Source organism: Crotalus tigris, unplaced genomic scaffold (genome assembly GCF_016545835.1).
Source record: "Crotalus tigris isolate CLP2741 ecotype Arizona unplaced genomic scaffold, ASM1654583v1 scf7180000018550.1270297659:1495590, whole genome shotgun sequence".
In the NCBI taxonomy this organism is placed as follows: Eukaryota; Metazoa; Chordata; class Lepidosauria; order Squamata; family Viperidae; genus Crotalus; species Crotalus tigris.
The window spans coordinates 263,192-287,841 of NW_024097073.1; the positions used below are offsets into that span (position 1 = coordinate 263,192).

The 24,650-nt window shown below is 39.9% G+C and overlaps 1 protein-coding gene across 6 annotated transcripts in view; it reads left to right on the forward strand.

Annotated features, from left to right (window-relative positions):
* SPTB (spectrin beta, erythrocytic) overlaps positions 1 to 24,650 on the forward strand; it is a 126,790-nt gene that overhangs the window by 69,651 nt on the left and 32,489 nt on the right. For all 6 annotated transcript variants that reach the window (XM_039354343.1, XM_039354346.1, XM_039354344.1 and 3 more), the window contains 18 exons: positions 489 to 791; positions 3,658 to 3,808; positions 4,808 to 5,678; positions 7,308 to 7,445; positions 9,463 to 10,219; positions 11,241 to 11,443; positions 11,582 to 11,672; positions 13,733 to 13,879; positions 16,882 to 17,145; positions 17,371 to 17,586; positions 17,773 to 17,862; positions 18,367 to 18,651; positions 19,341 to 19,471; positions 19,613 to 19,817; positions 22,026 to 22,397; positions 22,846 to 23,090; positions 23,264 to 23,402; positions 24,447 to 24,531. In XM_039354343.1, coding sequence (XP_039210277.1) covers positions 489 to 791; positions 3,658 to 3,808; positions 4,808 to 5,678; positions 7,308 to 7,445; positions 9,463 to 10,219; positions 11,241 to 11,443; positions 11,582 to 11,672; positions 13,733 to 13,879; positions 16,882 to 17,145; positions 17,371 to 17,586; positions 17,773 to 17,862; positions 18,367 to 18,651; positions 19,341 to 19,471; positions 19,613 to 19,817; positions 22,026 to 22,397; positions 22,846 to 23,090; positions 23,264 to 23,402; positions 24,447 to 24,531 — 4,693 coding nt within the window. The remainder of the gene's footprint in view (positions 1 to 488; positions 792 to 3,657; positions 3,809 to 4,807; positions 5,679 to 7,307; positions 7,446 to 9,462; positions 10,220 to 11,240; positions 11,444 to 11,581; positions 11,673 to 13,732; positions 13,880 to 16,881; positions 17,146 to 17,370; positions 17,587 to 17,772; positions 17,863 to 18,366; positions 18,652 to 19,340; positions 19,472 to 19,612; positions 19,818 to 22,025; positions 22,398 to 22,845; positions 23,091 to 23,263; positions 23,403 to 24,446; positions 24,532 to 24,650) is intronic.

A 24,650-nucleotide genomic window follows, 5' to 3' on the forward strand; every position in this document is an offset into this window, starting at 1 on the left:
ACGTGTTATCCTGAAAATAGAATGAATTACCAAATGTTTCATAAATTATAATTCTAATAAACAGATTTTTATTGGATAAAAGTATTGACCTGCATATAATGCCATTTTGTGGTTCAGTACTTCTCCATACAGGAGCAGGAGCATCACTTATTGTCCAAGGCGTTTAAAGATCAGATTATGGAGTTGTCTGTTTCAATGGAGATTTACAAAGTGAAGTGGTGCCCTGGTTCTTTTTTGCATTGCAGCACCTCTTCAATCCTACATTTGAAGTCAAGGTGGCTCTGCAAAGCGGCATCTATTTGCCCATCCTTTCAGTTTACCATAATGGATAGTTACAAACAAGCAGTTAGCAGGCCATTAAAGACCCCATATTTGCACCAAAAGCTGTGCTGTGTTATTTTACGCATGCATTCCATTTTGTGATGTTCAGTGTGAGTGACAACAGGCAGCGAAGATATTGCTGACAAAACTATCTTTACTTGGGACAGGATAACTTTGGAAATGATTTGCCAGCTGTGGAGGCAGCAAAGAAGAAGCATGAAGCCATTGAAACTGACACAGCTGCCTATAAAGAACGGGTGCAGGCCATAGAAGAGGTGGCCAAAGAACTGGAGGTAGAGAGTTACCATGACATCAAGCGCATCAATGCTCGCAAGGACAGTATCCTGCGACTATGGGAGTACCTCTTGGAACTGTTGCAAGCCCGGCGCCAGAGGCTGGAGATGAATTTGACACTGCAACAGCTGTTTCAGGACATGCTGCATAGCATTGACTGGATAGATGAGATGAAAGTAAGGAGGGGCCTGGATAGGACTTGGTGGATTGCTGGAGATAAATTGGAAAATGGGGATGGAGGCTCAGGTGCTGCATTATAACAATGATTTAAGTTATTGATACATGTAAGGAATGTTACCAGGCTACTTAAAGTCTGATAAAAAAAACACATGAAAAACAACACCTCAGACTGATACCAACTTCATCAGCATTGATTGTGCTAGCCATTTCCCTAAAAATATCTTACATTTTATAAGGTGTTTAGAAAGCTACTTTGAAATGCTTCTTGATTAAGGCACCTTATCAAAAAAGCACTCGCTAGCTACATGGTTACTTCTGAATTTGCTGTACTTTCTAAAGGTTGTTCATAAACACTATCGGGTAGAGCATATTTTAATAATTTGACAGGATATAACAGAATAACAGAGTTGGGAAGGACCTTGGAGGTCTTTTAGTCAAATCCCGTGCTCAAGCAGGAAACCCATTTCAGACAAATGGTTGTCCAATCTCTTCTTAGAAATCTCCAGTGTTGGAGCACCTACAATTTCTGGAGGCAAGTCATTCCACTGGTTAATTGTTCTAACTGTCAGGAAGTTTCTCCTTAGTTCTAGGTTGTTTCTCTCCTTGATTAATTTCCATCCATTGCTTCTTGTTCTGCCCTCAGGTGCTTTGGAGAAGCACTTCTTTGTGGCAGCCCCTTAGATATTGGAACACTACTACCATGTCACCCCTAGTCCTTCTTTTTATTAAACTAGACATAATGTCAGGGCCCACTTCAAAACCTCATCCTAAGAGAGCAGAACTCGTGGAAGCAGTTTCTTCCAAAAGGAACTTTTATTAGGAGAAGCTGATAGCAGGCATAATAGACAGGATCTGACGGTTTCCTGCTCAGATCAATAGGTTAAAAGTGTCCCCAGCAAACCCCACCCCAAAGTTCATTCAATCAGTTCAAATGGGCCAATCCCCAGGTGTTAAGTCCATTGTGGGAAAGAGCAGATAATGCCAGGCTGTCTCAGGATTGCAGTGATGTTTTGTCGGCTTTTCACACCTTCCCTTCCAGTTGCCGAAGGCGCATTCTTTTCTTCTCCCCCCCTTCTAGCTGACATCAAGGGGAAAGATAGTTTACAGAGAAAGTGCAGAAACAGCAAAGTGTTACAGTGTAGCAATAGAGGAAAACAGAGCAATAACCCGCAGTGCTTTTCCCCTCTCCCTTCCAGGAGCATGGCAGAACCCAGAGGTGTAGAAAGAGTAGAGTTAGAATTAAGGGTAGAAAAGGGGCCCCTTAGAATATGGGTTCTGACACATACCCAATTCCTGTAACTGTTCTTCATATGTTTTAGCCTCCAATCCCATAATCATCTTTGTTGCTCTTCCCTGCACTCTTTCTACAATCTGAACATCTCTTTTATATTGTGATGACAAAACTGGATACAATATTCCAACTGTGATCTTACCAAGACCTTATAAAGTGGTATTAATACTTCATGTGACCTTGATTCTATCCTCTGTTAATGCAGCCTAGGACTGTGTTGGCTTTTTTGGCAGCTGCAGCACACTGGTGGCTCATATTTAGATGACTGTCTATTAGGATTCGAGGATTCCTCTTGTAGTTACAGCTTTTCAGCCAGGCATCACCTATTCTATACCTGTGCATTTGGTTTTTCTTGCCTAAATGTAGAACCTTACTTTTCTCTACATTGAATTTCATTTTGTTAGATAGTGCCCAGTGGTCAAGTATGTCAAGATCCTTCTGTATCTGTAGTTGCATTAAGGATTACACGTATATATAAGATACTTTTAATAAAATGAAATAAATACATACACATGACTTTTGGTGTTGCTCGCCCATTTCCCCTTTCACTGTATCCACACTCCCTCTTCTCTACTTTCTTTCTTCCTTTCTTCTCTTTCCTACTTCCCTCTTCTTCCTCTCCTCTTCTCTTTCCTTCATCACTCTCCTCCCCTTTCTCCCCACTTCTCCTCTTCTCCTCCAACCTTCCTATTTCCTTCTCCCCTCCTTTACTCTTTTCTCTCTCTTCTCCTTTCTTCCCTCTCATCCCTCTTCATATAGGGAAATTTGGAGTTGCTCGGACATTACCCCTGAAAAGGATTACACGTTGAGTGCGGTTGGTCAGACAGTTACAAATCCATCTGGTGATGATGCTATCTATCCCACATTTTTCTATCTTATCAAGTAGTAGGTTGTGGTCTTCTGTATCAAATGCCTTATTGAAATTCAAGTACCTTATATCCACAGCATTTTGGTGGTCCACTAATCTTGTCACCTGGTCAAAGAATGCAATAAGATTTGTCTGATATGAACTGTTTTTGACAAACCCATGTTGGTTTCTGGTTATGACTGGTTATGATGTCAAGGTGATAAGTCTGTAGTTTCCAGGATCCTTCCCCCCCCCCTTTTTTTTTGAAGATGGGAACTACATCCGCCCTTTTCCAGTCATCTGGTTGTTCCTTAGGCTCCAGGATGTTTGAAAGATATGGTTCAGTGGTTATGAGATCATGTCTACCAAGTGCTTCAGAACCTTGGGGTATAATCCCATGGGAGTACAATTTGGGAATACAGTTTCCATTGTTTCAAGAGCCTCTGTTTCTCCATCCAAATTTGTCTTCCCAAGTGTCTTCTCCAATAGGATTCAGAATGCCATGTTATAAGCCCCATAGGAAGAGACAAATGTGTGCCCATAAAATAAATTTATCTTTCCCTAAATGATTTTTCTTAAACATGGACTGTTCCTGCTTTTTTGCCAAGATCATCCTAAACTGCTATTCCTAAAAAAAAAAAAAAAAGGGGGGGAGTCAAGGCTCCCCTCCATATTTAGTTGTTTAAAAGAAAGGAAGATGCAGTTTCTTTTTATATTTTTTCAGGTAAAACTTTCATCTCCTGAAACTGGGAAGCATCTGTTGGAAGCAGAAGACTTGCTTCAGAAGCATAAGTTGATGGAGGCTGACATGGCTATTCGGGCAGAGAAGATTCATGCTGTCAATGCAGCTGCCCTTAAATTTGCCAATGGAGATGGTAAGTGTTCGCCAGATTGCTAAGAATGAGCATTTCGCTGGTGTTTACTTCTATATAAAAGAAGAAGGGATGAGGAGGAACAGCCTATATCTAGTCTCTGGAAAGTTTCTTTTCTTACTGCTTGTGTGAAGTGAATGCTTGTATACACTTGTCAATATTTTTATTGATTGAATGAATTGCTAGCTGTATACTTCATTACATTCAACTAGAATATCTCTCGATTCTAAACTACAGAATCGTAGGTGATGGATATATGCTTTAGAACTATAGCTGGCTGTTTATGGATTTCTGGTTGCTTGAACTGTGAACACAAAGACTGAATGATGTAACTTGAATGATACTGGAAAGCTTTCCATAATGTTGCTTAGTATTGTAATTGCCAGTTTTTGCTCGTTTCTTCCACAGTCTCAATTTTTCCTCCTGAAATGTCTTCTTATATGGAGAACATGACATATACTCAGTATGGCATTTATGAATAATATAATATTCATCTAGTGGGTTATTGTGGTTTGAATGCTGGCTTTGCTAGTGTTCCTGACTTTTAGAGTACTTGTGGCATCACTGATAAGAAGCTTCTGCTGCTAGTTGAAAGAGAGGAAAAAGAAAGGAAAAAAAGCCCTGAACTTATTTTGTTTCATTATTATATAATTATATCTTCTGATATAATTATTATATAATTATATTCTCTGTATATCTCTATACTAAGACTTTTTGTGTACCATTAAATATTTATATTCAGTACAATTACCATAAAAAGTTGCCAGTTGCACACCACCATTCCTGAAATATTTCCCCTTTTATTCTTTGGTTGGTTTGCGTTGTTTCTCTTCCAAATTGCAAATCACACATTTCCAGATTTTGAAACCAGCAAAAATGACAGTTATTTTTCACATTTATTATACGAATTGTACCCAAAAATTTAAATCATAACTTTATTAATGTAAAGGAAAGCGTATTCTGTGTTAGAACTAGTAATTTTTGCCTACATACCGTGTGCAGGTTATCAGCCATGCGATCCCAAAATTATTCGTGACCGTGTAAACCTCCTGGAGCTATACTACCAAGAGCTGATTGCTTTAGCTGCAAAGAGGAAAGCTCATCTTAAGCAATCCAAGCGCCAGTGGAAATTCTTTTGGGAATTGGATGAAGCTGAAAGTTGGATCAGGGAGAAAGAGCAGATCTATTCTTCCCTGGACTATGGAAAAGACCTCACCAGTATCCTCATTTTACAGAGGAAACATAAAGCTTTTGAAGATGAGCTACGTGGCTTAGGGGCTCACCTGAAGCAGACCATCAAGGAGGGAGAAAGCATGATTGCTGAGAAGCATTTTGGAGCATCAAAAATCTGCAGCAGGATTGAGGAAATGAAAGCTCTCTGGGCCCAGTTGCAGGAATTGGCAGCTTTCCGCAAGAAGAACTTACACGACGCAGAAAGCTTTTTCCAATTCCAGGTAGACGCAGATGACTTGATGGCCTGGCTCCAAGATGCTAATCGGCTAGTATCCAGTGATGATGTGGGGCATGATGAATATTCCACTCAAGCCCTGGTTAAAAAGCACAGAGATCTCCTGGATGAGGTAGCGAACAATAAGAAAATTATGGACAACCTGAATAGGCAAGCACAGAGCTTCCCAGCTGAATTCCGGGATGTTCCAGGATTTGAGAACAGACTCAAGGCTATCCAGACCATGTATAATGAGGTGGTGTCTCTAGCAGATCTGCGCAGGCAGAAGCTACAGGATGCTTTGGATCTCTATACTATATTAAGTGAGACTGATGCATGTGAACTTTGGATGAGTGAAAAAGAGAAATGGCTGGAACATATGGAGATTCCTGATACCTTGGAAGATCTGGATGTTGTACAACATAGGTAAACAATATATATATATATATATATTAAATTGGGTTCTCTTTTATCTACTTTTAGGACATCTGGAAAACAGATCAAGTTTTAGGTCATATTTACGCAGAAATATTGAAAATTTAAAACAGTTCACAAACTTTTAAGCAGCGTGTGTGAGATACAAATATTTTACAGTGTGGGGCTACAACAATGTTTACCTGCCAAAAACAGACCTGAAAGGAGATAGGGGATTAGTACCATAAGCATTCAAAGTATAAATACCTGACTTGATTCCTTAAGCATAAACCCAGACCTTTCACAAAATTATAAATAGAATCCTAAATTCAAAAATAATTAAGTAGTGGTAAGAGATCTTCCCTAACTTTTTGGGCATTCTAAATAGTGAATCAAGGTGAGCAGCAGTGAAACACAAGCTCTATATGTTGATTCAGCATCCCCAAGAACTACTGTAGTCTTTTTTGAACATAAGAGTCTTAACCGTGGTCCAACACAATTATATGCTATTGGATATATCAAAGAATCCTTTTTAGAAACAGATTAACTTATGGTTTTCAGTTGTTGATATGTATAGATAAATACAATTTGCAGATGAAATTGAGAGAGATAACTTGTTTATTTATGAAAGAATGGTTAAATCAGTTAATTCAGGGCAGTTACAGATTACTTTGATGTTATTTCTACTTTATGTATTCTTAAATCCATATTGAGTAAATTATGAATTGTTATATTATCTGAGATGAAAGTAGTATGCATTTTGCAGTGGTAACCAGAATGACTAATGTGTTTATGTAGCAAAAATCACATAGAATTTTCATTTGGATTGTTTCCCAATGCTGATTTCTTGATAGGAAATGTACAATGACATTAAAAGGATAACAGTGAAGAACTGATAAACATTCAGAAGCCTGAACAGTCCAAAGCAACTGGTTATTTTTACATATCCAGGAATTAAATTTGTTATATGTATATATATCAGAACATATCTTTGCAATCTAAGAAAAAATTTTTTTCAGGTGCTGCTTTTATGCTTAGATTCTCCTCCTTCTAAACACAATCTAGCTACTGTGCATAAGACCTCACCATTGTTGTCATTGTCATTTTATGTATAGGAATTCCTCATTTAATGATAATTGGGAGCTGAATTTCCATCACTAAGTGTCATGATTGTAAGTGCACCATCCCATGACCTCCCTGATTAGCGATGGAAATTGCATCCCTTCCAGTTGCTGTCATTAAGTGAATCACCATGGGTTGTTAAATAAGCACTTAGACATCATTTGCAATCTCCTGCTGGCTTCCCCATTGACTTTGCTTAGAAAACTGGCAAACAAAGTTGCAAATTACAATCATGTAATCACAGGACTCTGCAACATCATAACTGCAAGCCGGTCACTAATCGCTTGGATTGTGATCATGTGACCATGGGGATGCTGCAATAAATGTAAGTATAAAGACTGTTCATAAGTGTTATTGTGACCGGCACCATTGTAAGTTTGAATGGTCATTGAACAAGTGGTTGTTAAGTTAGGGACCACCTCTATACTATACATAACTGGGACCCTAGATGGCATTTCATACAAGCTTTTTATGTAGTGGGTTTGGCTTCATTCATTTATTCAAAGTGTTTTCTTGCAGGTTTGATATTTTGGAACAGGAAATAAACAGCCTGGCTTCTCAGGTTGAAGGGGTCAATAGAGCTGCTAGTGCCCTAATAGAAAGTGGCCATCCACGAAGTGGGAAAGTGAGGCAGTGCCAAGAGCATCTGAATGCCAGGTAATAGATTCTCTTATTTTTGTCCAACTGTTCTTCATTGTTGTTTATCTATGGTTTCCAAATATTGCTATAAATATGGAAAGATAAAAAGTCACTTTAGCTATGGCTATAATTTGTCTTCATACTGCGCTAGACAAACAAGATAGACTGAGGGAATGCCATTTGTTCATCCACCATCCAGTGATGGCCATTCCCTCTCCCCATTTCTCTTCCGCCATGTAATGCAATGCTTCCAAAGATGGATTTCTGGAAAAGAGAAGGAAAGGGAGCAGGTAAAATACGTATCTGTATGGTGAAACAAGATCTTCCTCTATGTTTATTTTGGGATAAATAACTATAGTTCAAAACATCATTGCTACTACCCTGAGATTATTTCCTCTCTTTCTGATTCTTCTCCTGCTTAGTGTTTGGAGCCATTCTCCCAACTTAGGAGTCACAACCCCAAATGCTTCTGCCATCACTGGAGCCTTTATTTTCCACATCTTCTCCAGTTCCTCCTTGAGGCCCTGGTGCTTCACCGGTTTCAGTTACTCTTCTTCTTGATGTTGCTGTTACTTGGCACCACTACATCTATTGCTACCACTGTCTTCTGGTCCTTGTCTACTACCATGATATCTGGTTGATTGGCCAATACTTGCCTGTTTGTCTGGATCTGGAAGTTCCATATGATTATAGCTTTCTTATTTTCCACAACTTTCAGTGGGATCTCCCATATAGTCTTAGAAGGGTCTAGCCCAGCGGTTCTCAACGTTTGTGTGACGGCGACCCCCGTCACACAAATGTTCTGCGCATGTGCGGCAGCGGCATCCCCATGCGTGGCGCGCATGCGCGGGGGCGCCCCCTGGGGGGAGAAAATGGCGGATCGCCTTCTTTGGTGACCCCCGAAAAATGGTCAATCGACCCCAAATGAGGTCGCGACCCATAGGTTGAGAACCGCTGGTCTAGCCCATATTCTGTAGAGATTTTCCTGTACACATTGCCAGTTACTTGACTGTGCCATACAGTGAATACAGTTTCTGCCAGCATCTTGCACCTTTCCACTATGTGTTGGATTGTCTCTGAGGCCTCTCTGCATAGTGTACAATTTAGGTCCTGTCTAGGTACGGTAAACCCCCTATTTCTATGGATTTGGTACTTAGTGCTTGTTCTTCTGCTGTTATGATTAGTATCTCAGTACTGTCCTTTCATCCAGCCTTTTCCATCCACTGGTAGGATTTCCTGATGTCTGCTGCCTTAGCTATCTGTCAGTGGCACATCTGCAAAGTCATGTCTTGACATGGTACTTCCTCTGTTTGATCTTCCTTCCATCTTTGGGTACCATCTTATTGATGTACTCCTGGATGCTCTGGGTTTCACCTATGATAGTGACTTTGACATTCATCAGACCCTAATCTCCCTCTTTTCAATTGTCGACAGTCTCTGAATATTGGACTTGGGGAGGAAACCTCCCTACATTGTAAGGAGCTTCCAGGTCTTCATATTACTGTAGCAGCTTTCAGGTCTTTCTTTGGTCAGCTCACTATACCAGTGTTTCCCAAACTTGACAATTTTAAGGCGTGAGGACTTCAACTCCCAGAATTCCACAGCCGGCAACGCTGGCTGTGGAATTCTGGGAATTGAAGTCCTCACGCCTTAAAATTGTCAAGTTTGGGAAACACTGCACTATACAGATAAGATATCTGAAGATTAGAGGGTTATACATGTTGATATGGATCTTGATCTTCCTATTGAGCTGGCTCTTCAGGACTTGCCTAATTCTTTGGTGGTACTTAGATTTGCTGTCTTACTTATCTCCTCCTCATGGTTATCATGGGACTGTAACTGGTCTGTATGTTCACTATGTGACCTCATGAGTCTTAACTACTTTCTCTCTCTTGATACCATCCGGCTGCACTTCTCTGAATGACATCTGTTTGTCTGTCTTGTTTATCTATCTATCTAATCTGTCAGATGAAGAAGAAATTAAAGAAGGGTATTTATTTCATTACAAAAATGCTTATTTTACTTTGTGTCCTAGGTGGAAGGTCTTCCAGGAAATGGTGGCTCAAAGGCGAAAAGCTGTTGATTTTGCTCTTAGCCTCCACAATTATTGTGTTGATTGTGAGGAGACCAGGAAATGGATCCTGGAAAAAACCAAAGTCATTGAATCTACACAAGACCTTGGTAAAAACCTGGCAGGCATGATTGCCATGCAGAGGAAATCGTATGGAATTGAACGTGACCTAGCAGCTATTCAAGCCAGGCTTGCCGTCCTGCAGAAGGAGGCCCATCGGCTTGCTGAAGAGCAGCCTGATCTAGCTGATGATATCTATAGTCGACTAACAGCTGTCTCTGGAGTCTGGCTGGACCTCCAAAATACTTTACAGTCCCAGGAGGCTTCCCTTGGAGAGGCTAGCAAGTTGCACAAGTTTTTGCAAGACTTAGACGACTTCCAAGCGTGGCTCTTCAAGGCACAAAAAGCTGTTGCTTCAGAAGAGGTGCCCAACTCCTTGGTAGAAGCCGAGCATCTCTTGCAGCATCATGCTGCAATTAAGGAAGAGATTGATCAACACAAGGATGTTTACAGCAACGTTAAGAAGATGGGAGATAGGGTGACTCAGGGTCAGACAGATACAGAGTATCAGCAGCTGGAGCAGCGACTGCAGGGCATGGAGACCGGCTGGAATGCTTTATGTAAAATGTGGGATAGTAGGGAGAAATTCCTCAACCAGTGTCTTGGCTTCCAAGAATTTCTTAAAGATGCAAAACAAGCAGAAATCATTCTTACTAATCAGGTAATGTATTTTAACATTGTGTCACAAGATTGTATCCTGGTCCTTGAGTATTGTGAGTGGCATGTTGTTCAGTAATAAAAAGATCACCTTTGCTGACTGGCTAATATACGTGGACAGGTAGTCCTTCACTTAGGACCACAATTGAACCCAAAATTTCTGTTGGCTAAGTGAGACAATTGTTAAGTGAGTTTTGCCCCATTTTACGACCTTCCTTGCCACAGTTGTTAAGTGAATCACTGAGGTTGTTAAGCTAGTAACACGGTTAAGTAAATCTGGCTTCTCCATTGACTTTGCTTGTCAGAAGGTTGCAAAAAGTGATCACATGACCCTGGGACACTGCAAGCATCATAAATATGAGTCAGTTGCCAAGCATCTGAATTTTGATCTCATGACCCTGGGGATACTGCAATGGTCGTAAGTGTGAAAAACGGTCATAAGCCATTTTTTTCAGTGCCATTGTAACGTTGAATGGTCACTAAATGAAATGTTGTGAGTCGAGGACTATCTGTATGTATATCGTCTATAGCATGGACTTTTATGTCCTCTAAGCATATTGAATGGCCCAAGAAAAGTTTGCCTGCTTATTCACTGCCACCTACGTAATTATTATTATTTTTCTGCATTTCTTCCAAAACAGAAAAGGCCAAAAACTATGTTTAGCAGCTGGCACACTCAACTGTTTAATAAGTCACTGCCTATAACAGGGGTGTCAAACGGGCAGCCTCCGGGCCGGATGGGACACGTGCAGGCTACGCCCGTCCCAGCTCCACAAAAGCAAAAAAATGTTGCAATACATCATGGTACATCATGAGATGCGATCGAGTTTGATATCCGTGGCCTATATGATGTCTTTCCCTATAGCTACCATATATATGATTGCATCATCAAATTAACTTTAATAGGCACGGACTGAAATCATTTTTAAATGTGGTATAAGGCATACATATGACATCAGTATTTTTTAACTGCCTATATTGTTTTCTCATTTTCATATATATATATTTTGTAACCTCTGGTTTAGGAATATACACTAGCTCACACTGAGCCACCAGACACCTTAGAAGCATCGGAAGCTGTTATACGGAAATTTGAAGATTTCCTCGCTAATATGGCAGCTAATGAAGAAAAGGTAACTGGCTTGATAGAAACCGGGAGCAAGCTTGCTGCTGACGGGAACATTTACTCTGACAAAATTATGGAAAAAGTTCAGCTGATTCAAGAAAGGTAATGTCTGTATGAGAGTTCAGCAAATTCAGACCTCTCGTTTGCAAGTGCAAAACCTGAATCTGAAACGGCAAGTCACTATTGTGGAGGAAGTAGGAAAGCGTTTTTCTTTAACAATAACATTTTTGTCATTTCTAGACACAGGGCTAATGTCACAAAATCACAAGAGGCGTTTGTGTTACTGAAGGACAATAATGACCTGCAGAATTTCCTACAAAATTGCCAAGAGGTAAGAATTTTGAACTAGCTACTACTGCTAATCTAGGATGAGTCTGTGCTTGTCCTGTTTTTCCCCCAAGAGAGGCCATAGTTTTGGATGATGCCAGTGATAGAAGATTTTATTGCTTGGGAGTAGAAGTATAGGGAGTGATTGTGGAGGTTGGGGAGAGTGAGGACTTCAGATAGTGCTGAAAGCCTCAGCTAAAATGCCATGGAGGTAATTCCTCTGCCAATTACCCAGTGAAGGTTGGTGTGAGTTGGTATGACTGGTAAAATGGCAGACACAGCGGTGCAGGGGGAGGGAGTTCAGGGCTGGGGATAGAAGCCCACCTCATGAAGAGTCAGGTGGGACAATCAATTAAAGTGGTGATTGGTAGGGGTAGAAATGGGAGCAAGAGGGCAGACAATCACAGGGAAAGACACCTGCAATAATTAATACCAGTGATGTGTTCTGGCCCTCCTAGCTCATGCCCAGACCCTGGGTAACAGACCCTGAGAAGCTCAGATTTTCGACTGCTGCAGATGAATGCCAGGTTGGTCAACAACAAGGCCACACTCATTTGTGACCTTACTGGCAAAGAACAAGCTGACTTGGCATGCATTACTAAGACCTGGCTGACACCAGAGGAGGGTTTTCTCTTCTCGGAGATATGTCCAGCTGGATTTAGGATTTGGCACCAGCCAAGGTCTCATGGCAGATGAGGGGATGTTAGCAGTTACCATTCAGGAATCTCTTTTGGAGTACAGGGGTTATGCTCCCCAAATTTTGCGATGTGACGCTGTTCCTGAAGTTGGGCTGGCGGGATCAGTTGGGAGTGTTGCTGCTGCTATCGCTGACACTCCCCATGGTTCACAGAGGAGTTGAGGGTATTGAAAAGAGCCAAGAGACTGCTAGAGCGCCACTGGAAGAAAACAAGGAATGAATCTGACCGATCATAAGTCAGAGCTGCTATTAAGGCCTACCTCATGGAGGTAAGAGCAGCGAAATGTCACTACTGTATTTCTCCACACTTCCTGCATCCATAGAGTGCTGCCATTTACAGGGCCGTGTGGAGGAATTTGTCAAGCACCTGATCGCTCAAATTCATTCTAAGTTGGAATCCAGGCATGGAGCAGGTTCATTGGAGATGCACAGGGAGTGGATTCACCCAGTTATGTGGGCGTAGTTTGCACCTAAGGAAATGGACAGGATCCTTGGAGCTGTTAGTGCAACAATTTGTTTATAAGATCCTTGTTTTACTTCCTGGTTAGTAAAAGCCTCCAGGACTTGAAGGTGGGTCTAGGCCAGGGGGGGGGTCAAACTTGCAATGTCACATGACGTGTCATGATGTATCACAACTTTTTGCCATTGCCAGCAATGGAGTGGGTGCGATTTCGCTATGATGCATCCGGCCCGCGGGCCGGCAGTTTGACACCCCTCGTCTAGGCAGTAATTAATATATTGCTGCAGGAAGGAAATTTCCAGGATCATTTAAGTTAGCCTTGGTCGGTCCCTTCCTCAAGAAACCTTCACTGGATCCCATCTGCCTGGGCAATTTCCATCCAATTTTTCATCTTCCATTTTAAGAGAAGGTGGTGGGAAAAGTTGTTGTGCTGTAACTTCAGAAGGTCCTAGATAAAATGGATTATCTGGACCGCTTTCAGCTGGGTTTCAGGCTCAGTTATGGGTAGAAACGGCATTGGTCACACTTGTAGATCCTCTCTGGCAAGAGCAGGATAAGGGTAGTGCATCCATTCTTGCCCTTCTTGACCTCTCAGCAGCTTTTGATACCATCGACCATGGTATCATTTTGGGCTCATATGAAACCCAGAAATTATCTGCAGAAAGGGAAGTAAATAAGTAGATTAGCTGGGTCGTGGATTTTCCTTTTTAGCAAAATCTGCCATTGGCAAATTTTATTTTATTTTTTTTAAAGCAGGAATAGCAACAAGTTGGAAAGGACACTACTGTAAGGGAGCATCTGGGAATATCTGTGAAAGACCGTGGGTTTCTATTTTCAGCAAAATGCTACAGGAGTCTGAAGCATATCCACTTTTCATGCTTTATAAATAATGCTATTTTATTGATAGCTTACCATGTGGATTGAAGAAAAGTTGCTTACTGCTCAAGATACATCATATGATGAAGCACGGAATTTGCACAGCAAATGGCTGAAGCATCAGGCTTTTATGGCAGAACTTGCTTCCAATCAAGGATGGCTAGAAAAGCTGGATGAGGTATGTTGCTTTTATTCTCCCAGATTTGCATGGTCTTTCTTCATGCTCCCACTTCTTAAACTTTTTGTGGCACCTCATGTTTGTAGAGTTTTCGAGAAAGGAATGGAGATCACTATCTTTTTTGTTTATTAATTTTTATTGTAACCGTGTATGTATTTTACTGTTTTTGAAAACTACTCCAAAGTGCAAATACTGATCCATATATAACAGAGTCAAAGAAAAACAAGGAATGAATACTAACTCTACAAAAATAGCTGTCATTAAACAATTATCTCTAGTTAAAAATGCAGGGGGAAATTATCAGTGAATGATAAATGGTTTTAAAATCCTTGGAAGTTTTGTCAGCAAAATCGCCAAGCTGATTTTGCAACCGATATTACATCGATGTTTGTGAATTTTTTTCATGACATGCTATTCTTAAAAATTCAATTGTGTAGTGTAATACTAAAACTGTTAATATGTACTACTAAGTTCAGATAATGGCAAATAAGGTGAGGTGAGGTGAGGTGAGATAAGATAAGATAACCTTTATTGTCATTTTTTACTGTGGACACAACGACACACATCAAAAATGAAATTTAGTTACCGCTCTCAAAGTGAACACGCACATGACACACACCTAAACATACTATATACATTGCTCCTAGAAGCAAGAAGCCGAAAACATCAGCCTGAAGATGTCAAATGGGACTTCGTCAAAACGTCGCCAAGACACTTCCAATTTGACGCAGGAGAAAACCCGAATAACAAAAGACCTACAACATATACATATTATATACAACATATGTATAGCTCTATACCTCTACATATACATAACATATGAATATTAAACACTGTCCATCTTGAATATATAATTGACAAATTAAAGTGCTGCTTCATGTCTGCACTTTTGTAATGGTGAAGTCAACTGTTTAACAAAATTTATACTATGTCTCTTTTATATTTGAAAACATAGCAATCATACTTTACATTTTTTTTTGCACGTGCAAAAGAATAATTTACAGGAATTTTGTGCGTGTATGTTTTCAGACCAGACAAGATATGAGGGTACTATGTTACATTCATCCAGTTTTTTGTTTCCTTTTAAAACAAAATGTGGGATTATTGTTTGAAACAGGAACAGTGGGGAAGTAGAGACTTCCTTACATTGTTCAGTTATATAGTAGGAAGGCAGCTCACATGGAAACCTTTTGTGAAAAATGGATTAAGCCACCTGTTTCTTTCAACAACCCTAAAACTTGACAATTTCTCATAAAGCAAGTGAAATATTTTGATACATTTAATAACATAATGTACAACAGCTTTAGAAACATAAAATGCTACATCAATTTTCTGCTCCTCTCCTATTCAGTGAGGGGACATACTTATAGTTTCAAGAGATTTTATCGGAGTATAGAGATTAGTCATGATTGGAGATATCTCCATGGGCCTTTCCCCACATTCTCAGCAATGGGTTTTCCTTCTGTATACCATTTTTAAGAAATCATTGCTCTATTTATGGAACAGACTACTTTATCTTTTTCAGTGGCATCATAGCTGTGTTTACATTTTTCTTCAGCTTGATGCTAAACCATTGAGTTTCATTCATTGGGTCTAAGTGTTCAGCCAGCTTTAGCATTGTCCAGTGCACAGTTTACTTCTTCTCTAGTAGACTTTTATGGGATACTTACCATTTTAAATGCTTTACTCAAGTCAAGATACATTATGTCGACTGCTAGTCAACTAAATGGGTCAATCTGCCAACAATGCATTCTGTTCTAAATAATCACAAAGTGACTACTTAATAATTCATCACAAAATTTTGCCCAATATTGAAATATCAAAGTAGATTAACCTGTAATTATCCAGATCCACTCTTCTCTGAAAATAAAAGCAATATTTGTCCCTCTTAAATTCTTTGCAACAATGCACATCTACTACAACTTCTCAAAATTCACAGAAAGAGCTCCAATATGACACTGTAAACTCCTTTTCTCAGATATAATTCATCTGGTTCTGGAGACTTGTTCAAGAAAACCAGGTGCTCTCTAGCCATTGTTTAACTTGGGGTTCTTACTCCTTATTTTGTCAACTGTTTTGTTTACATCCATTTGATATCCATCTCCCTTTTAGGAGAATACCAAAGCAAGATCTGCTCTCTCTCTCTCTTCATGTATATTATTATCATATTATCTTTTCCAAACATACAGTGCATTCAGAAAGTATTCAGACCCCCTTCACTTTTGTCAATTTTGTTATGCTGCAGCCTGATTCTAGTTGCTGAAATTCATTTTTTCTCATTAATCTATGTTCACTATCCCATAACAACAAAGTGAAAACAGAATTTTAGAAATATCTGTAAATTTATGAAAAGGAAAAACTGAAATATCACATTGGCGTAAGTATTCAGACCCTTCACTCAGTACTTTGTTGAAGCACCTATGGCAGCAATTACAGCCTTGAGTCCTTTTGGGTATGTCACTGCAAGCTTTGCACAGCTGGATAGGGGAATTTTCTGCCGTTCTTCCTTGCAAATCCTCTCAAGCTCAGTCAGGTTGGATGATGACCATTGGTGGGCAGCCATTTTCAGGTCCCTCCAGAGATGTTCAATAGGGTTCAAGTCAGAGCTCTGGCTGGGCCACTCTTGGACATTCACAGAACTGTCCCTAAGCCACTCCTGTGTCATGTTGGCTGTATACTTAGAATCATTGTCATGTTGGAAAGTGAACCTTTGGCCCACTCTGAGGTCCTGAGCACTGTGGAACAGGTGTTCATTGAGTATATCCCTGTACTTTGCTCCATTCAGTTTTCCCTCAACCCTCCTGTCCCTGCTGCTGAAAAACATCCCCACAGCATGATGCTGCTATCACCATGCTTCAGTGTTGGGATGGTATTGGGCAGGTGATGAGTGGTGCCTAGTTTCCTTCAGACATAACATTTAGAATTGAGGCCAAGCAGTTCAATCTTGGTTTCATCAGACCAGAGAAACTATGTTTCTCATCTTCTGTACACTTTTCTCCCAGGAAGGACAACAGCTGGCAAAGCAAAAACCCCAGTATGCAGATATTGTGTTCCAAAAGCTAGAGGCACTTCATCAACGTTGGGATATGCTACAAGCCACCACAGAGGAAAAGGCACAGCTCCTGTTTGATGCTAACCGCTCCGACCTTTATGCACAGAGCTATGCTGACCTTAGTGCATGGATCAGTGAGATAGAGGCGCAGTTAAAATCAGATGTCCAAGGGAAAGATCTCACAAGTGTTAACATTCTTCTAAAGAACTTGAAAGTAAGTAACAATCCTCCTAAAGTTAATGTCTGTGTTTATTGCTGGAAACCCCTTATGGACTATTTGCATAAAATAGAAAAAATGAACTGAAAGCAACATTTGCAGTCTGTTGTTCAAGTATTGTCTAGATGAGAATAGCAATGATATCTGTGTAATATCTTGAGTGATGGAGTTAAGCATGTAGATCTCAACAAGACCACAAAATGTGAAGATTTCTCATTTCAGCATCTGGATGAGCAAGTCAGCTTGCGGAAGAAAGAGATGGAAGGCTTACTTTCTCAGGGCCCTCCGGTTAAGAGAGACATGGATGAAGTGGACAGCAAGCATAAGATCATTGAAAGGCGATTTCAGGACCTTCTAGAGCCTTTGGGTAGGAAGAGGAAAGACCTGGAGATGGCTAAGGCTGGATATCAGTTGGACCGGGATTTGGCAGATGAATTGGTGAGTGATGGCTAGATAGTTACTGGTTTTATTCGTGTAATTTAGAGAGAAGATATCAGAAGATGGATCACATGGATAGGTTGTTTCAGATATTAGGAAAATTGTGTAAGAATCCGTCTTTCGTCCTTTCTTGTATACACGTTTGACATTTTGGCATGTTACTTTAGTCTTTCTTCTCTAATGCAGCTTTGGGTGCAAGAACGACTCCCTCTTGCTCAGTCCACTGACCACGGCACAAATCTTTTGTCAGTCCAGCTACTTACAAAGAAAAACCAAGTGAGTCTCCCCATCATTTTGCATGTTTTTTTCTCGCTTAATTCTACTTTTTAACAAAGCAATTGAACTTTTGTTACAGTTATGAACATTCACAAACATAATTTTGTCTTTATAGTAATTGTTAACAAAAGGAAGCAAAGCTTTTGTCTAAAGGCCTTTCTCCATACCCAACTAATTGTGAACTAAACATCTCCTAGCATCTTTACTTTACTGTATCCCATATTTATTTTCATCTCCTTTTCAGTGCATGCATGAGACATTCTTAAATTGGTCTTCTATGTACTGGAGTTAAACTAGTATTTTTTTCTTAAGCTGACCGCATCCAACAGCAGCTCAAAGCATGTCATATCTGAAGTGCGTGACCTTTAAGGCCTGGAACCATGCCTTCTTTTTTCATTCTCCATCAGGAATAATAAATACAGTTTAATAAAAGGGACAACTCTATTCAATTTGTTTCTGATTTTACTCATTCATTTCTTTAAACCTGCTCTACTCTTTGCCTAGACCCTGCAGAAAGAAATTACTGGTCATGCCCCACGAATTGAGGAAGTTGTTGCCAGAGGGGAGAGCATGTTGGCTAAAGCTGAAGGGGACGGGGACTTTAGAGACACAGAAGAATGTCTCAAGCAGTTAGAGGTTTCCTGGAGCACCTTACAGGAGGAAACTTTGAAGAGGCTGAAGCGCCTAGAAGAAGCCAGTGAGGCTCAGCGATACTATTTAGATGCTGGAGAAGCAGAGGCCTGGATAAGTGAACAGGAGCTTTATATAGGGACAGATGAGAAGCCAAAGGTAAGAGCACCTCCCATGCCAATGTAGTAGTATTTACCAGGTAGAAGATCATTCCCAAAGTGTGTTGCTTTCTAGGAAAATGGACATCCTAGCAGTATTGATTGGGAAGTAGACCTGTTCATCCCTGGGGACAGTTAAGACCTGCTTATCTTATTCTATTGACTGGGATCTGGTATGATAGCGTATGTCCTTCTGTGTGCATATATGTACGGTTCTGTATTGTATGATAATTTATAAGAAATTGCTTAACATTCTGGGTAGCAGTTTTTAAAAAAGCAATGTGTGAAAGAGAAAGAAAATTTGTTTCTTCTTTCTCATACACAAAGCATTGACTAGACTTCATCTAGTACATTTTTGGCAATAATTCTGCATTGTCCTGTTGATTCCTGAACAGCTGTGTCCCATGGACCTGAGTAGCATCCTTTCCAGCTGACCAATGAGAGGATGTAAAAAAATTAGAGGGCCTTTGTTACAAGAAGTAGGGAGAAATCTTGTGAGCCAGGATTTCTTTTCAATGAGAAAAGGAAGATTAAGCTATAAAACTGTTCAAGCCTATGTAACCTAAGCCTGTTGATGAGGGCCATGTGGAAAGGGGGCTGGTTTTCCCTGCCCTTGTTGATAACTTGAGGAATGGACCTAGGATTTCCTTCACTGCGAAGATCAATCAATTCAATTACTTACCATCTCAGGATGAAGAGAGTGGCATTGTGATGCTGAAAAGACACCTTCGTCAGCAGCGATCCATAGAAGAATACGGAAAAAACATCAAGCAGCTGGCCAGTCGGGCTCAGAAACTGCTAGCTGCTGGCCACCCAGAAGGGTGAGTACATTTGATAACAGTAACTCTGAAATCTTTGGAATATAATAGCCAGAAGAATCACAATCTACTGCATATGATTGAGTTGAGCTGCCTTTCCTTTTAGGTGACTTGTCTCCAAACTTTGTCTTTGTGGTTTTTCAGAGAAGATATCATCCGATTGCAAGGGCAAGTTGATAAGCAGTATGCAGGGTTGAAAGACCTGGCTGAGGAACGCAGACGTAAAGTAGAACTTGCATATCACCTGTTCAAACTGAAGCGAGAAGTTGATGATCTGGAGCAGTGGATTGCAGAGAGAGATGTAATCGCATCATCCCCAGAGATGGGTCAAGACCTCGACCATGCCACTGTGAGCAAGCACCGTGAGAATGTCCATTGACCAGTCCATTGTGACCATTTTATTTTGAACTGTAGACCATAGGTTACAAGTGGTGCAGCTTGGCTCTACACAATGTCCTGCAATAGCTTGACAGAAAATTGGTGACAGGTGCATTACACTTACCTATATTTTGGTAGTTGGAAATGTATACATTAGTCTTGGAGAAAGTAAGGATCACAAGCTGTTTCTAGAAGGCCTCATGTTTCTTGAAACAAAAGCAAGAAAGACATCCAATGAAGGAAACTCTAGACAACAAAGCCTTTTTGCCATAACAATTTTACAGATATTTAAGATACTACGGAACACTATTTATAGTGTTCTAGAAAAAGTGTCTGTTATAAATACTAGACAGAGATAAATTATAGTAATAGATTCTGCTGAAACTCTGAAACCTATTAAAGAATCCCACTTGTAATGCCACCACTATTTCTTTATATTCATCAGGCTTTTTCTCTTCAAAAAAATAAATAAAAGAGACCATAGATAGGTGTATGAGTCAAGAAGAATGCAGTTCCATCATAGGGCTAGAATTATTCTCCCAGCTACTTCCCTTTCTTGTTAATATAATAGATTTTAAAAGGCATTTGTTGAGTTCTCTCTCTTCCCTTGTTTTCAAAATGCAGTCTATAATTGTAGGCCTCCAATCCCCAGAGGTACAATAATATGTGTCTATAGATCAGGGGTTCTCAACCTTGGCAACTTCAAGACTTGTGGACTTCAACTCCCAGCTGGCTGAGGAATTCTGGTAGTTGAAGTCCACAAGTCTTAAAGTTGCCAAGGTTGAAAACCCCTGCTATAGATGTAAACAACAAAGCCAAGATAGGTGTCCACTAGTCTAGGTTATTCCTAATTAATTCAGGAGGTATTAAATAATTGTCTGAGCCTTCCCTGATCATGGTTAATTAAATTTATTAAACTTAGCAACCATTTCTGCAGGCTAAACCTTTATAAATTCTCTGTGGATTAACAAGATCTTTTTTGATTCTCATGATCATTGTGAAAGTTCCTAAAATACCTCTTCCAGGTCTAAAATACCTTTCCCTTATCTATTCAGTTGGTCCACTGTGATACACCAAAAAATATTCTTATTTTTTACTGCTTGCACAAGACTTACCTAAGTATTATCAAAGTGATACTATACTGTTTTACCTTTGAGAAGTCTTTGAAGCTGCTTTTGCTTCAAAAAATCCTGTACTGACATTTGTCCTTCGGTTAGCTTTATGAACCATGTAACTCACTGCCAAAAGGGTATTTCCTATTCAGCAGCTAAACATTCAATATGGAAAAATGAATATAGAGCCTGAAATTGATTCATTGATTGATATCACACCTTTATTGTTTTTACAAATAACTCAAGACAGTGAACGCATTCAAGATACCTTTCTCCTTCTACTTTCTCCACAATAACAACCCTATGAGATGGGTTGGGATGAGAATGACTGGCCCAAGGTCACCCAGCTATCTTTCATGGTCAAGAAGAGACACGAACTTATGGTTTCTTGCTTTCTAGCTGCCTATGGACTGAATGTTGTGGATTTGATATTAAAGGGTTCAAAGAAAATAAAGAGAACAATTGAAGTTAATTTGTGTTAAAATGTACACGCAGTACACTGAAGTACCCTTTGATAACATTTTTATGCATATATTTTATTAACTTTGTATCCTACCCATCTCTTTCCAAACAACTCTGGACAGCTTACAATACCATAAATAATAAAATAAACCAGTTATAGGATTAAAGCATTATAACATCAGACATTAAAAGTTAAAACATTAAAATTAATATTAAAATTAAAATGTTTATACTAAACTGTTGAAAAAAATTGATTCTGCCAAAAGGGTGATACACTCCGTAAAACCTTGAGTAACACACTGCCTCATATATGAATAACCCTCCTGTGGTGGGCAGTATTATGTACACTATTTCAATATTGCCTAATAAAGTTATGTAAAAAGAAAATAGCCAATCTTTAACAAGAGAAAGTGGGAAAGAAGTGCAAAGCAGCATTTTAAAGTTACTCCTGTGTTGGGATAAAAGCAGGTCTGATACCTGAAAAAGCCAAAGTTTGGGGTTTTTTTAAATTCTGAATCACCATACAAAAATATTATAATCTTTTGGCTGAAAGATGAAAGGTACTGAAAAATATTTTGTTCATTCTGGTTTTGGTTCTTGACTAGCTCCTGCGGGAAAAGTTCCGAGACTTTGCCCTTGAAACAGGAAACCTGGGACAGGAGTGGGTGAACAATGTCACCCACAGAACTGATCAGCTGATTGATATCCACCCAGAAGCTGCCACGATTGCAGAGTGGAGAGATGGTTTGAATGAGAGCTGGGCTGACCTTCTTGAGTTGATTGACACCAGAAAGCAGTTGTTGACAGCCTCCTATAATCTGCATAAGTTCTTTTATGACGGTAGTGAGATCCAGGTTCTTATTGAAGAGAAGCACAAGGAGCTGCCCGAGGAGTTAGGCCGAGATGTCAATACAGCCGAGACCTTCCACAGGATGCACAAAGCCTTTGAGAGGGATATTCATCTGTTGGGAGTGAAGGTAACCTCTTAGCTTCTTAAAAACATGTGAGGCCATCTGGTGGTATCCTCTCTCGTTTTATGGATGGGCTGAGGTGGCTAATTTACTGGAAGCTTGTGAGATCTAACCAGAAACCAATAAACAGAAGGAACAGTCTGTATGAATTTACTTAAGCTAGTTGAGACTACTTACCCTTGGAAAGTTTGTTGAGCGTATGAAGTTAGATTTTGCCAGAGTCTTTCAAAACCAATACCAGAAGAAATTATTCTCCTTAATTAGCAGAGTTACAGTATCCACATCAGATTTATTTCAACTTTTTCATTATTCGGTGAAAAAGGACAGGTGCATCCCCCATGTCTAATGTTAGAAAGTGGGTTTTGAGAAAGCTATATTCCCAGCCTTAGCTTGCCAGGGAGTACATATCCCTGTGATTCCTCCTCTCCACAAGAAGTGTTCTCTGCTCTGGCAGGTTCAGCATTTTCAGGAAGTGGCGGCACGCCTGCTGGCAGCCTATGCTGGAGAAAAGGCCTTGGCCATCCAGAAGCAAGAACAGGAGGTGGTAAAAGCTTGGAAAGCCTTGCTGGAGGCTTGCGAGGGGCGGCGGGCTCAATTAGTTGATACAGCCGAGAAGTTCCGCTTCTTCAGCATGGTGCGAGATCTCATGTCCTGGATGGAGAATGTGATCCGGCAGATTGATACCCAGGAGAAGCCCAGGTGAAGCCCTTCTTTTGTTCCTTTTTTTTTTTTTTGCCCAGTCCCTGTAAAAACGTAATAGGTCAGTGGGACTCTCAGCAATGCTCCTCAGTTTATACTCAAGAGATGTAAAATATTACCTCTAAAATCATCCTGATGTTTCTTTTCTCATTAAAAATTGTTCTTAATTTAAGGGATGTGTCATCTGTGGAATTGTTGATGAAATACCATCAGGACATAAAGTCTGAGATAGCCACTAGGGATAAAAGTTTCACTGCCTGCATCGATCTTGGGAAAGCTTTACTGCAGCGCAGACACCACGGTGCAGCTGAGGTGAGTGTTCTCCACAGTGGGCTTTACAACTGATTTAAGCATCTGTTTTGTTTAGAGCACTCTAAAATGCCGTCCCATCTAGATTTTAAAGATGTAAGTAATGCCACTGGTTGCTGGAAATAAGATAATTCTTTCCCCATTCTTGATTCTCAGAATCTTGTATGGACTTAGTTGTGAATGAAAAGAGAGACATATATTTCGATTTGTTTGTGATAAACAGTAAGAAAACTGGTTGAGCTCCAAATTCACCTTAAAGATAGGGGGGGGAAATAAAGAAGGGGCCCCTTCAGTTACTAGAGGTAGTTCTCTTGTGCTTTTGTCTAATAGACTAATGAACAAAAGAACAAAATCTACTTTTACACATCAGATGGCCCATTTTGAAATCTATCCTTTAAAGGACGCAGAGGTAGGGCTTCCCTTGTTATGTTATTCTCTCAGCAATTTAAAGTATAATTGAAGCATTTGGGGGCACAAAGATTCTACACAATGGCTCCATTATATGACAACTGAATTTGTCTCTGATATATTGCACACTATCTGTGCACAATCCTCTGCAAAGTAACCTACAGTGGGCGTAAAGTGTTCTTATAATATTGTCATGAATTAACCAAATGTGGCTTGTCAAGGTAATGATTTAAAAGCTAACCAGCTGATGTAATGTAAGATATATGATATAATGATGGGAATAATTCAGCAGGGTCTATGTCCCTTTAAGAGCCTTTGTATAAAAAGGAAGGCTCTGCGGATGTGTTCTCTCCCTTCTATTTTCCTACTGTAACTGCTGTTTGTTGGATCCTACTGTATTAATACGTGTATGTATATTGTTCCTGGTATATCATATTGTAGATAGTGTAAGATAAATTACCATTCAAGGTAGACCACTGTTTACTGTGTTTACTCCTGGGTTATCAGTGCAATAAGACTGTGCATGCTTCTTTATCAAAAGGAAAAGCAAAACGAAATGTGAGCAAATTAAGACGAAATGTAAAAAAATTAGTCTGTTAATCCAGAAAAAATGCATACTTTTCCTCCTTTTCTTTTTAGATAAAGGAGAAGTTGCTACAACTGACAGAGAAGAGGAGGGAGATGATGGAAAAGTGGGACAGACGCTGGGACTGGCTTCGCTTGTGTGAGTACCGCACAAAGTGTCTCACCTCTTTGCACTGGCTATAAACTATTCTATGCAAATGGAATTTTCTCTCTCTGTAGAAGTGAAAATCCGGGTCCTCTAATAATGCTAAGTAAGGA